A 14,329-nucleotide genomic window follows, 5' to 3' on the forward strand; every position below is an offset into this window, starting at 1 on the left:
CCTTTCCTCCTTCTATGAGAAGACTCCAGGGTCACAGAAATCTCTTCCCTCTCAGCCTATTTAATCTTGATTCCCAACATGCAGTGTAGCAGATCAATTAGTGGAAGACGTATACATCTGACCTGACCAAAATTACTGGCTATAAATTTCAGAGACTCAGAATCTTTTAGTGCTGTGCTATTAATTAGCTAAAAATTCATTTGTCTTTATTGTCAGCCAATGGCAAAATTATAAGCTGTTTGCATTATTGACTTCCTCAAAACAACAAAATACCTTGCCAGGCACTGCAGAAGCTAAGCAGATGTAAACAATATTGTATAGAAAAAGATCAAGCTGCTGTCCAAATATTGTTGTCTGTAAATTCACCATCCAGGACATGCCCTCTTCTCATTGCTAACCACGAGAAAGATATGGCAGTAATTACTCAGAAAGAACTTCAGATAAAGCAAGTCAGAAGCACCTCTTTCTCCTTCACATCAGATTTCAGAATGGTCCATGAACACTACCTTGTCATTCCTTGTACTTATTTTTGCACATTTTAATTTGTTTTATATAGTTTCACCATGTAAGTCAGTGATTTTGATTCTCATTAAATATTTTTATATGATGGCTATAATATTGCATTTTACCTCTGACTAGATGAATTTCTAGGTTGGCTGACTTTATTTTTAGAAAGTTGCAAAAACTTTACTTAGATAATATTTGATTAAAAGTGTTTTAAAGAAATTACAACTTCATTAGAAATTAAATTTATCTTCGCAGTTTTGAAGAATACAACAAAGACTCTCCTTACCGACACAAGTTCTTTCCGTTTCTCCTGCAGCATAGCTAGGTACAGATTAATCAGCTCAAGGTAAGATGTAGGTGTGGTGTAGTATCTTCGTCGCAACTCTGCATAATATTGCTCTGCAATGTCAGTTACACTGATGTGGACTTGTACACACATTTCAGAAAACTTATCCTTCATTTCATCACTGCCAAGGTCGACTGTTGCAAAAAAGTTTTTAGATACAGAAAGAAGAGCTTCCCGTGGCCACTGAAGTAAAGGAATGAATTTAATTAATTGTTTACCATTAACAAAATCAGAAATGTTCATAGAATTTGCATTAATTATTAACATGGCTGGATAAATAACACAGCATGTTTAAGCATTAGCAAACTGAAAACAAATTGTCCAAACCACAGTATGTGTGACCAAGCAAGTGGGCAATATAAACTCAACCCTGGGAGCTAGCTGCCTCATGGCAAACTTTTAGCCTGCTCATGATAAACTTATCAAAGATACTGGAAAGGATTTCCTTTCTAATATGCAATCAGTGGCCACTTTATCAAGTACCTCCTGTACCTAATAAAGCAGCTTCTGAGTGTTATGTTCGTGGTCTTCTACTGCTGTAGGCCATCCACTTTAAGGATTGATGTGTTAATGCATTCAGAGACACTCTTCTATACACCACTGTTGTTATGTTGGCTATTTGAGTTACTGTCACCTTCTTGTCAGCTTGAAACAGTCTGCCCATTGTCCTCTGACCTCTCTCATTAACAAGGTGTTCTAGACTATGATCTAGAGCCTGTTGTGCTTGAAAATCTCAGGAGATTAGTAGTTTCTGAGATACTCAAACTACCCTGTCTGGCACCAACAATCATTCCACAGTCAAAGTCACTCAGATTACATTTCGACCCATTCTGATGTTTGGTGAGAACAATGACTGAACCTCTTACCATATCTGCATGCTTTTATGCATTGAGTTGCTGCCTTATGATTAGCAGATTAGATATTTGCATTAATGAGCAGGTGTACAGGTATACCTAAAAAAGTAGCTGCTGAGAGCATGCATCTTTGTTTTCCAATGACACCATCAAGATTCAACTGAAGAAGTTATTTAGTATTCTAGAAACTATTAAATTGATTATATTCAAGAGTTTTAAAAATATTTTACTAGTTGTGGATGTTACCAGCAAGGGCAATTTTTAATATCTCTAATTGCTCTTGAGAGATTGGTAGTGAACCATTACATTCTTTGAGAGAAGGTATTCCTCATCATAAAGAATGTTACAAAATATAGATCCAGCAACAATGAAACATCAGTGATGTACTTGAAGGTCAGAATACTGTGTAAATTGAAGGTTGTGGTGTTCGAGTGTATCTTCTTGTGAAGGAGGTCAAGATTTCAGAGGTGCTATCTGGATAGACAAAGTAAGTACTTGCAATGTAATTGATATTTATACTCAATGCTTTGGTGACGGAGGGAGTGAATGTTGTGTTGGAGTGCCAGATGGAGTACTAATCTGGCCAGCTGCTTTGTCAAAGTTCAAAATTTAGAAATTCATTGTTTGTAGGCATACTCAATAATACCATAATAGAATAATAACCATAATAGAATCAATGAAAGACCACACCAACTTGGGCATTCGACCAATATGCAAAAAACAACAAAACTGTGAAAATACAAACATACATATATATATATATATAAAGAACGTGAGATGAAGAGTCCCTGCAAGTGAGTCCATAGGTTTATGGGAACATTTCAATGATGGGGCAAGTGAAGTTGAGTGAAGTTATCCCCTTTGGTTCAGGAGCCTGATGGTTGAGGGGTAAATGCTGTTCATGAACCTGGTGGTGTGAGTCCTGAGGCACTTGTACCTTATTCCTAATGGCAGCAGCTGGTGTCTATTTCTTGAATAAGACCATAAGACCAAGGAGCAGAATTAGGCCACACAGCCCATTAAGTCTGCTCCATCATTGAGAATCAAACTCAGAATTATGTTTAATATTACTGGCAAATGACATGAAATTTATTGCTTTGCACCAGCAGTACATTGCAATACATAATAAAAAAAACTATAAATTACAATAAGAAATATGTTGTGTCTGTACAACTACATACAAAATAAATAAAGGCATGCACTTGAAGGTGAAATTAACTTGTATATTCACCTTACAGAGTGAGCAACAAATCAATGCACATGGGTAAGTTATCAGTCAATAATTAGTGCTGAGGGGAGTCAATGTGCGAAAGGAAATTGATCCACACACTACAAAATGTATTCTTAAAAATTAAGTTAAATTAGAAGTGTAAGAAGAGAGCAAGGCAAATATTGTTAAAAGGCCACATTACATGTTTTAGCCCACCCACGCTAGCCGCTCTACACGCATCTGTCAGATGCAGTTCTGTGGTGGAGAAGAGATGAGTGGAGCATGTGCCAGCAGAGGCTAGGTACTTGCCCAGTAATGAGAAAGGCCGGGCTGTGTATCAGGTTCCCAGCATAATACATGGATCCCAAGCAGATACCTTTTGAAAAGTGCAGAGGAGAATTTTCCTGTGAGTACTGTACTCAGACTAGAGAACCAAAAGCATTATACTAAATCAGACTCCACAGTGAAGTACTAATGTAGAAGCAGTTAGTCATATGAAACAATCCTTTAAGAGATGATAGTAGTAAAGGAACAATCATTGTAAATGATTCATATTACAAATAACACGTGTGCAGGCAGAGAGCGCAGGTTAAAATCCAGCATTTTCCTTTCTTAAGTGCCATTCTTGGGAAACCAGTCCTATGCTGGTAAATTCTTCATGAAGTTTAAAAAATGACGCAACAAAATTTTCACAAGTTTTCCACTGCTGTGAAAATTAATTTTCTTTCTCTTTAGATTTATTTTAATTGACTTAAATGTACTTAATTGATTTCAATTGTGCACAAATATTTTGGTATTTGTTCTTGATATTAAAAATAAATTATAATTTTTTTCTGTAGTACTAGGGTGACGATGTCTGTTTGTGTTTATCGAAGACAAATATTCTACTTAGATGACTGCTTTAACAGCCAGTGATCCTGCAGTTGGGACCTCACCAGCTGTCAAAGCTGTTCTGAGGCAGAGCTTGGTATCTTCAATAAGGCACAAATCTATGCAATCTGGCAACTATCTGATCAATCGATGATCATGCCCATGTTTTTATTGCCGTTAGGTACGGTGTCATAGAAATAAAAAGTGTAAACTCATCATGTTCTAGGCAACATTTATCTCTTTCAAGTAATGAAATTCCAAAATATGAATGTTGAGCATGTCCATCAAGCTTTATCTGACTTACTAATTCTGCATACCTGTACAAACCAATCAATGGTACAGCAATTAACCAAGGATGGAAACATACGACATCGAGATCGAAATGCATCACCAACAGGACTCATGCACAACACAATGTGCAGTTTCTGGCGAACACGGTTGATGAAAAATTGAAATACCTGGCAGAAAACAATCCATTTAATCTATGCAATTTTCACATTATCTTAATGTTATTTGTTATCATGAGAGTTTAACAATGAATTAGCAAATACCCATTTAGTTCAGATATCTTGTGAAAAATTAAGTTAATTAAATTGTTTAAATTCAATGACAATTTGATAAACTATTTTAATTTGTGTTCAAATTCATATAAAACATCTGATTATTTTCCATTGTGTGGGTGAAGCAAAGGCTATATAGTAGGTATTTTATTTTCTAAGATTAATGTTACTAGCTGATGGAAATATGCACTGTACCCCGTTATCATTTGTATCGCTTGATCTTCAAATTATGGCCCTTGCTGGCTTAGGAAGAGGTTTAAACAAACCATAGGTAAAGAGAGCATTACAGAAATGTGCAAAAGGAGAAGAAAACTAACAAACCAAATATAGTGAAATCCAAAACATTTTCCCACATAATAGATCAGGATGCTGATAATCCTCTTCCATCGCTGGCTGGGAGCAAGAAGTTGCTGAATGATTGGTTTGAACATATGCACATTCAACATTAGAAGCAGACATAAAGGGGTCAAAGACTTAGTTCCTTTGGACCTCTTGAACTAAAGAGGCCTAACAACATTCAGAACCACAAATCATTTTCTTTATCTGCTCAATCAAAATCAGTTCCCCTTCAGCCACACAGTAGGACCAGAGTCACCTATCCGGAGCTCTTATAATCAGGGATAAATTAAAGAAGGTAGAGATTTAAAGTGTGTAAACTTTTTTCTCGCTGCTTGGTGCTAATTAATTCTGAAATGAATATTGAGATTGCTTCCCAGAAGAATCTCATCAAGAGTTAACTGAATTAACCAAATTATATTGGTTTTAAAAAGGTGCTTTGTATCTGTGAGGTTAAGCAATAAAGTATTAAATTATTATGATAAATGCAAAGATGGCAAGAGTTCTGTGTTGTATGATGCAGGGTGTTTGGTTCTAGGGAATGTGGTGACAACAGTAACCAAAGAGAACAGTAAACTGAATTTCTTATGAGTCTCTATGCTTAGTAAACTTCTCGAGTTGGGCAAGAGGTTACAGAATTTCATTCTATGGGTGCCATTAATAATAAGAGAATGAATCGAATGGAGACATTCCATTATAAATTACACAGGTTTGGTGGACTGCATTATAGTAGGCCTTGGACTTAATTAATTATAGTAAAATTGTTATATGGGCCTGTTGTTACAATAATTGATGAACTTACAGGAATTTTCCAATTCCCATTGTATTTCATAATACAGGATAAAATATAATACTCATGTTAATTCTTCTCACCAAAACACTTAGAAACATTGCAATTCAATGCTTTCCCACAAGAGATAAGATGCCTTTTCCCAATAATCAGAAACTCATCAACAAAGTGAACAATATCTATAACATCAGCAATTTAAATCCTTACTTCATCTCTGTTCCCTTCTGGTATTCCAGCATCTTTAGCTTTTGGACGTGTGGCTGCAAGGACTTGCTCAAGCTCATCCTTCTCAAACAAATTTGGGACCTCTCCTGAGTTGAGAATGTTATTAATGTCTTCTAGAAATTCTTCTACTACTATCTGTTGGAAAACAATTATATATCAGCGCAATTTAATAAGGGAAATCATGGTTATGAAACAGATTCATCAGCTGGCATATCTTAACAACATATATCCAACATATTTTATGTTGGAAGGACTGTTCCTCTAAGCTGCACAGATACACAGTTGTGCAGTAACAGAAATACTCCAGCATCTGGAATTGGACGCAGCAAGAAAAAGTGTACAAAAAGTAAAGATTGTTTGTTGTTCTGTATTTCGTTATACCCTTCAAATAAAAAATAAAATCATCAGTATGAGATTTTTCTATTTTCATTGTAAGTATTCATATTATGCATATTACCAAAAAAAAACCACATTCAGATTGTTGTACAATCTTCAGGCCAAGTAAATATTTCCTGCTCAGAGCAATGACTGATTTGCACAGCTGTAAGTGACAACAAAAGCACTCATCTGAGTTTACTTACTTAATTCTATAATGACAATTGGAAATCTTAAATTGAAGTGCTACAATGTCTGTAATTCCTCTGTCACATTTGAAAATAAAGAATGTAAGACTTTGCAGACACAAGGGACTATAGATGCAGGAATGTGAAGCAAGACACAAAATGCTAGAGGAACTCAGTTGTCACACAACATCTTTGATTGGAAGTTCAAAATTCAAAGTTCAAAATCAATTTATTATCAAAGTGCATACAATATATGTCACTATATACAACACAGATTCATTTTCTGGCAGGCGTACTCTGTAAATCCAAGAACCATAAAAGAATCAATGAAGACTGCATCCAATAGGGCAGACAAACAACCAATATGCAAAAGACAACAAATTGTGCAAGCACAAAAGAGAATAAATAAATAAATAAATAAATAAATAGATAGATAGATAGATAGATAGATAGATAGATAGATAGATAAATAAATAAATAAATAAATAAATAAGCAATAAATATTGAGAACATGAGAGGAAAAGTCCTTGAAAATGAGACCATGGGCTGTGGGAACAGTTCAGTGATGGGCAAGTCAAGTTGAATGAAGCTATTCCCACAGGTTCAAGAGCCTGATAGTTGAGGGGTAATCTCTCAAAACACTTCTTCACTGTCGATGTAAGTGCTATTGGATGATAGCCATTGAGGCACGTTACTACATTCTTCTTAGTCACCGGCATGATTGAGGCCTGCTTGAAGCAGGTGGGCACCTGAAACCGCTGTAGTAAAAGGTTAAAGATATCAGAGAACACTCCAGCCAGTTGATCAACACAGGTCTTTAGTGCTCAGTGAGGTACCCCACCTGGGCCACCTCCTAAAGAATGCTCTCATGTTAACCTCAGAGACTGAAATCACAGGATTATCAGATGCTGTGGGAGTTCATGAGAGTTCCTCTATGATTTGATAATCAACGCAAGCATAGAAGGCATTGAGCTCATCTGGAAGCAAAGCCCTATTGTCATCTGTGTCACTTGATTTCACTTTGTAAAAAGTAATAACATTCAAGCCCAGCCACAGCTGTCGAGTATCCTTCATTGATTCAAGTTTAGTCTGGAATTTGCCACTTCAACATTTTGTGTCAAGACCCTTATCTGGACAGGCCTTTTGCACTGTTTTACAGTAACATCTATTGAGACATCCTCCCGATTTTCCCTGTATGAGATATTAATGCATATTAGAGCCCAGAGATAGCATCCAATGACAATGAACACTCATTGTTCCCATTTTTTTTCTTAACAGCAGAAGTTTTCAGACTGAAGGATGTTATGAACAAGAAACAAGATTTATAGCATACATTTAAATTGTACAAATTACTAAAGCAAGGTTACTGATTTTTTGAAAGTCATACCTGTGTGTCAGTAAAGAGAAAAACTGTATCTTTATCTTCAACACCAGCCAATTTATAAAGAGACTGAAGATCCTCATGGAATGAATCATAGTTATATCCACGGCTGAGCTCAATTTGAAAGCATTTGTAATTACAGATGTGAGCAGCCAATCGCGTGAGAGACTGTTTGCCTGTACCCCCAACACCAACCAGAAGTGCATTTCCTCGTTCTTGGCGAATCATGCGAGCAATTCTGTAGGGTCGTAATGGAAACATCTTAGATGGTGTTCTAATGATCAAATATTAATGTCAAACAAATGTTTTAAACACTTTTAACAATTTGCTTTGCACCTTAGTATTTGATAATGCAGCTAAACAATGGCAGATGCTTAAATTCATTTTATGTAAACCACATTCCATTGAAAAATAACAATTCAATGAGAAAAAAATGCTTCTAATTAAAACTAATTAAAATAAGAGTTATTGAATTATACAGAACAGAAACATGCCCTTTGGTACAATTCCTCAATGCCAACCAAAGTGTCTTCTTGAATTCATGCCCTTTGCCTGCAGTTGTCCCATATCCCTCCAAGCCTCTCCTATCCATGTACCTGTCCAAATGTTGTTATTGTACCCACCTCCACACTTCCTCTGAAAGCTCACTCCATATATCTTACATTGTTTGTGTGAAAAGCCTGCTTCTCTGGCTCTCTGTTTAATTCCTCTCCTCTCACTTTAAACCCAGGCTCGCTAGTTTTAGAGTTTCATACATGGGAAAGGACTATGATGATCCATCTTATCTGTACCTGCTCATGATTTTATACGCCTCCATGACATCAACCTCCAGCCTCCCTCACTCCAGCCTATTAAGTTTCTCCTGATAACTCGAGCTCTTCTGTCCTAGCAATATCATTGTGAATTATTTTCTGGACCCTCTATAGCTTAACAACATCCTTCCCATAATATGGTGACCAGAACTTCACAATATTTCAGGTACAGTCACACTGTCCTGTACATCTGTAAGATGATGTCACCACTCTTGTCTGATGAAGGCAAGCTTGCCATATGTCTTCTTCATGACCTAATCTACCCGTGTTGCCACTTTAGAGACCTATGCATTTGTACCCTTAGGTCACTGTGTTATATAAAACTCCACTTGGCTTTGTTACTCACTATGTATATTTCACCCTGGTTTTAACTGCCATACTTGGCAGAGTTAATTTCCATTTGCCATTCCTTGGCCTACTTTCCCAGTTGATATAGGTCCTTTTGTAACCTTAGGGAACTTTTCTCACTGTCCACTACTCCTCAAATCTTGGTGTCATTTGCAAACTTACTAATCATGTCACCTACGTTTCTCCATCAAATTGTTAATTTATACAGCCAACAGTGGACCTAGTACCAATTGCTGCAGCACATCACTCCAATCTAAAAGTCAACCCTATCATTCTCCGTCTCTTTCCACCAAGTCAATTTTGTACCCAATTAGATAGTTTGCCTTTCATCTCATGTGATCTAATCTTTCAGAACAGTCTAACAAGTGGGACTTCATTTAAAAGCCTTGTTAAAGTCCCTGTAAACAACACCCACCAGCTTGTTCTCATCAAGACTATTGGACATTTCAAAAATTACAGTTAAATTTGTGAGACCTGTTTCCCATGCACAGTCATGTTGATTACCCATACTGAGTCTTTAACTTTAAAATGTAGATTCATCCTGTCTCTCAGTATCTCCTCCAGTAACTTTCCCAGCACTGTTGTTAGGCTCACTTGCCCAGGTTCCCAGGGTTGACCATGCAGCCCTTCTTAAATAAAGGTGCAACATTAGCCAATCTCCAGTCTCACCTATGGGTAAGAAATAACCCAAAATTCCTTGGAAAAGCTGCTGCAATTTCTTCTTTCAGTTTCTACAATGTTTTAGGATACACCTGATCAGAATGAGAAGATTTATCCACATTTAAACACCTCAACACAGCCAGCACCTCCTTTTTCATGATGTCAATATGTTTCATATCTCAGGATATATCTAATACTTAATTGCTAAGGATATCTCATGTCCATTTCTGGCCTTCCTGTTTTCCTACTTAAGTGTGTTCTTAATTCCCTCAAGGGATTCACTTGATCCAGCTGCCTATACCTGACATATGTCTCCTTTTACCTGAGCAAAGCTTCAAAATACCCAGGGTTCTCTAATCTTGCCAGCTTTACCTTTCACTCCACTCACTCTGACTCTCTCTTCTTCAGTTTTAAAAACCTCTCACTTGGCAGATATCCCTTTACCTGCTAACAGTTTCTTCCAACCAACTTTTCAAGTTCTGCTTAATGCTATCAAAATTAACCTTCCAATTGTTTTGGACTTTAACATGGTTAAGCTTTCTTCCTCCATTACTATTGAGAGTTACTTTTAATTAAATTATACAGGCATAGAGTCACAGAGCTATACAATATAGAAAACATGGTCTTTGCCCGATTAACTAAATTAATCTCACTTGCCTGCATATAGCCTACATCTCTATAAACCTTCGTTATCTATTCTTCTGACCAAGTGTCTTTTAATTATCATAATTGTAACCTACCATTTCATTTGGTAGCTTGGTGTGAAAAAGTTCCCATCAAATTCATTTTAAATCTTTCCCCTCTCAAGGCAAAAGATTTAAATTAGCCTATCACTATCTTCTTATGTTCAAACTCCTCATGAATTCCTCTACCTGTTTGACAACTTCAAGTGCTCTACCTACCTTAAAAATAGCAGTTAATTTAAAATACTTTTGCCAGTTGCTTTAGTTAATATATACTTTTCCTAACAATGATATAGAATGCCATAAGAAAACAAACTGAAATTATATAATAACTTTTTTATGATTTCAACATTCTGTTGATCCTGACAAATAATTTCCTGCTAAATGTTCTGGGATAACCTAGCCTAAGATGTTCCATAAACACTTGTAAACAACTGCTGTAGGTAGGGCAATTAGAGGATGCATTCATCATTGATAAATGAAGGTTTGATAAATTCAGCCTCCGGATCCAGCACATCAGCCTCCACAGCTTCCATCACCTCCAAAGTGCTCCTTTCACTAAACATATCTTTACACCACCCCCCACCTCTCTCTGCTTTCTGCTGGGATCTCTCCCTCCATGATTCTTTTGTCCATTCATCCCTTCCCACTAATCTCCCACCTGGCATCTATCCCTGCAAGTAGCGGTCTAAGTGCTACACCTACCCATTCATCTCCTCCCTCACCTCTATTCAGGGCTCCAAACAGTCCTTCCAGGTGAGGCAACACATCACCTGTGAATGCTGGGGTTGTCTATTGTGTCCAGTGCTCTTGATGCAGCCTTCTCTACATTGGTGAGACCCGTCATAACTTGGGGGACTGCTTCGTCCAGCAACTCCACTCTATCTGCCAAATAAACGGAACTTCCCTGTGGCCAATTATTTGAATTCCATTTCCAATTCCTGTTGTGCCAGGTCGGTCCATGGCCGCCTCTTGTGCCAAGATGAGACCATTCTCAGGGTGGTCCATCTGAGTAGTATCCAACCTTACATTCCATCTGAGTAGCATCTAACATAATGGCATGAATATCAATTTCTCCTTCAGGATGAAAAATGATTTTCTCTTCCCCTCCCCTCTTCCTCTGTTACCCACCCTAGCCTCTTATCTCTTATTACCTGCCTATCATCTCCCCCGGGTTCCCTACTCTTTCCCTTTCCCCTATGATCTACTCTCTTCTCCTATAAGATCCATCCTTCTCCAGCCCTTTATCTTTCCAACCTTCCTGGCTTCATCCATCACCTTCTAGCTATCCTTCCCCACCCCCCACCCATGTTTAATTCTGGCATCTTACCTTTCAGTCCTGAAAGAGGGTCTCAGCCCAAAACATCAACTGTTTATTCATTTCCATAGATGTTTTCTGACTTGCTGCGCTCATCCAGCATTCTCTGGGTGTTTCTGAAGATTTGCTGAAACAGCAATCAAGCTGCTGAATCCACAGCACTCCAGATTTTGGTGTCTTTGACTAACTGCACTGACCATATATTCTGCTTAGGCAGGGGTAGGTGGCATTTACAAATTATATGTATTTACATGTATATTAAAAATAACCAGCAAATGCTAAACTATATACAATACCTAGAAACATGTTCTACAGCATCTTGGAAGAAAACAAGTTTCATCTCTTTAGAATTTGTCATATTATAGTCATCCACGTATTCCCGTAGAACAGATTTTACTTTCACATAGTTATTAAGATCTTCATACAGCCGGTCTGGTTTGTCTGCTCCAATCTGAAAAGATTAGTTCTGAATTTTATTGTGCAAATTATTCATAATATCACATTCAGTACAATGCTCCTCTCTGGAATGCCAACTTGATTTAACCAAATGCATAATGGAATGTGAGCAATGAAGACAAAGCATATAAGAAATAATATACACTTGGAGTAAGTTTGTGGAGAACAATATTACTGACATTAAACAGAATAATAAATAAACTGAATTAAATGGACAAGTCAATGTCAAGAACCTAACATCTCCTCCTTAATGCTAACATTACTAGAATGTCACCATTCCTGTCCCTGGATTTTTCTTTGACCATGTCTTTCTACTTTTGGAATGAAGATGAGATAATCCATTTCAGACTTGGCCTGAAGCCTTTGGTTCCTCACACAACATTTTGGACAGCTGAGTGACAACAGAGTAGAACCAGAGACTCAGGTGTAATCCTGATTTCTGGACCTGTCCATCTGGAGCTTACACAGTCTTCCATTGACTGAAAGAAGGCTGTCCAGGTACTTCGGCTTTCTCTCACAAAGGTATGTGGGTTAACAACTGTTAAATAGTCTCTAACATGTAACTGAGTGGTAGAATCTGAGGGAATAGATGGCAATGTTCAAGTTCAATTTCAGTTTATTGTCATTCAACCGAACACATGTATACTGCCAAATGAAATAATGTTCTCTAGACCAAGGCACACAACACTGTACATATAGCTTACACACACAATAGATAAAGTAATATTATCACAAATAAAGTAACAAATAATAAGGTGCATTTATAACACAAGTTAAGAAGCAAACAGCATAATTCAACCAACATTTCATGCATGATAGGACCTGGGTGGTGGCAGGGAGCTTAATGGTCTTAAGGCCTGGGGAAGGAAGCTGTCACCCTTCCTAACAGTTGCTGTCCTAATGCTATGGCACCTCCTGCCTGAAGGTAGGGTGATCAAAGACATTGTGGGACGGATGGGAAGGAACATTGACAATGATAAGGGCCCTATGTACACAGCATTTGATAAATATCTCTGATGGGTGGAAGAGAGATCTAATGATCCTCTCAGCACTCCATGCAAACCTTTGTAGCAACTTGCAGTCAAATACCTTGCAATTCTCATATGCAGACGGTGATGCAGCTGGCCAGGACATTCTCAATGGTGCTTCTGTAAAAATGATAGAATGGTAGTGGGGGTGGGGAGGGGATGGAGCCTCAATCGTCTCAATTTCCTCAGGAAATGGATACGCTGCTGTGCTTTCTCGACTAAAGAGGTGGTATTGATGGGGCAGGTGAGATCATTTATTATGTACACTCCTAGAAACTTGGTGCTCATAACTCTGTCCATGGAGGAAACATTTATATGCAGTGAGGAGTGGTCCTTCCATGCACCTTCCTAAAGTCCACAATCATCTCTTTGGTCTTGTCCACGTTCAATCTCAAGTTGTTGTGCTCACACCATCCCTACCAGCTCTCTACCTCCTCTCTGTATGGTGTTTTATCACTGTTGTTGATGATGTGGTTTGAACTGGATCTAGCAATGCAGTCATATGAGAGCAGCGTGAACAGCAGGAGGGAGCACCAGTGCTTAGTGTAATGAAGCTAGAGATGTTCTGCCAACATGGATTCACTGTGGCCTTTCTATCAAGAAGTACAGTTACAGGGAATAGCATTGAGACCTAAAGAGGACAATTTATCTACCGCCTCTGAGGGATGAACATATTAGACACCAAGCAGAAGTCGATGAACTGCATCCTATGTATGAGACACAATTTTCCAGGTGGGACGAGACGGAGTGAAGTGCAGGGATTATGCATTATCAGTGGTCTACCTGAGTGATAAGCAAATTGGAAAGGGTCCAATGTAGCAGAAAGATGGGATTTAATGTGATCCATAATTAGCCACTCAAAGGATTTCATAATTGTTGAGGTCAGTACCACTGGTTAATTGTCGCTGAAGCAGGTTCCTGTCACCCATTTGGGCAGTGGGATGATGATGGCTGCCCTGAAGCCTGCAGGGACAGTGGACAGTTCCAGAGAGAATCTGGAGAATGTGGGAAGAATAAAAAGTACGATTGAAGTAGGATTAGTGTAAGTAGGTGTTTGATGGTTGGAGTGTATCTATTAGACCAAAGAACCTTTTTCTCAGTATGGTATATTTCTAATTAAACTTTTTCACAAGCACCTATTTTTAGTTGCTAAGAGTGCACATGAAGCATTGCAATGGCATATGGAAAACTTTTTCCATTACATATTAATGATCTAGGCTTACATTAACATCGAATAATTTAAAAACTTGCTGATGTTATAAACCTCAGAAATGAAGAGGATTGCAACAGGTAAAATGACAGATGAAATTTGATACGGGCTATGTAAAATGAAGTGAATGGAGAAGTGTGAGTAGAGACAATATGAATTAATATCTAAACAG

At 37.8% G+C, this 14,329-nt stretch overlaps 1 protein-coding gene across 1 annotated transcript in view; it reads right to left on the minus strand.

Annotated features, from left to right (window-relative positions):
* The window catches only part of dnah6 (dynein, axonemal, heavy chain 6), a 352,146-nt gene that overhangs the window by 138,903 nt on the left and 198,914 nt on the right, over positions 1-14,329 (minus strand). Inside the window, exons 45-49 of the mRNA XM_073050010.1 lie at positions 11,760-11,914; positions 7,649-7,880; positions 5,681-5,833; positions 4,105-4,245; positions 794-1,036 (exon numbers count right to left, since the gene is read on the minus strand). Coding sequence (XP_072906111.1) covers positions 794-1,036; positions 4,105-4,245; positions 5,681-5,833; positions 7,649-7,880; positions 11,760-11,914 — 924 coding nt within the window. The remainder of the gene's footprint in view (positions 1-793; positions 1,037-4,104; positions 4,246-5,680; positions 5,834-7,648; positions 7,881-11,759; positions 11,915-14,329) is intronic.

This window comes from Hemitrygon akajei, chromosome 6 (genome assembly GCF_048418815.1).
Source record: "Hemitrygon akajei chromosome 6, sHemAka1.3, whole genome shotgun sequence".
NCBI lineage: Eukaryota > Metazoa > Chordata > Chondrichthyes > Myliobatiformes > Dasyatidae > Hemitrygon > Hemitrygon akajei.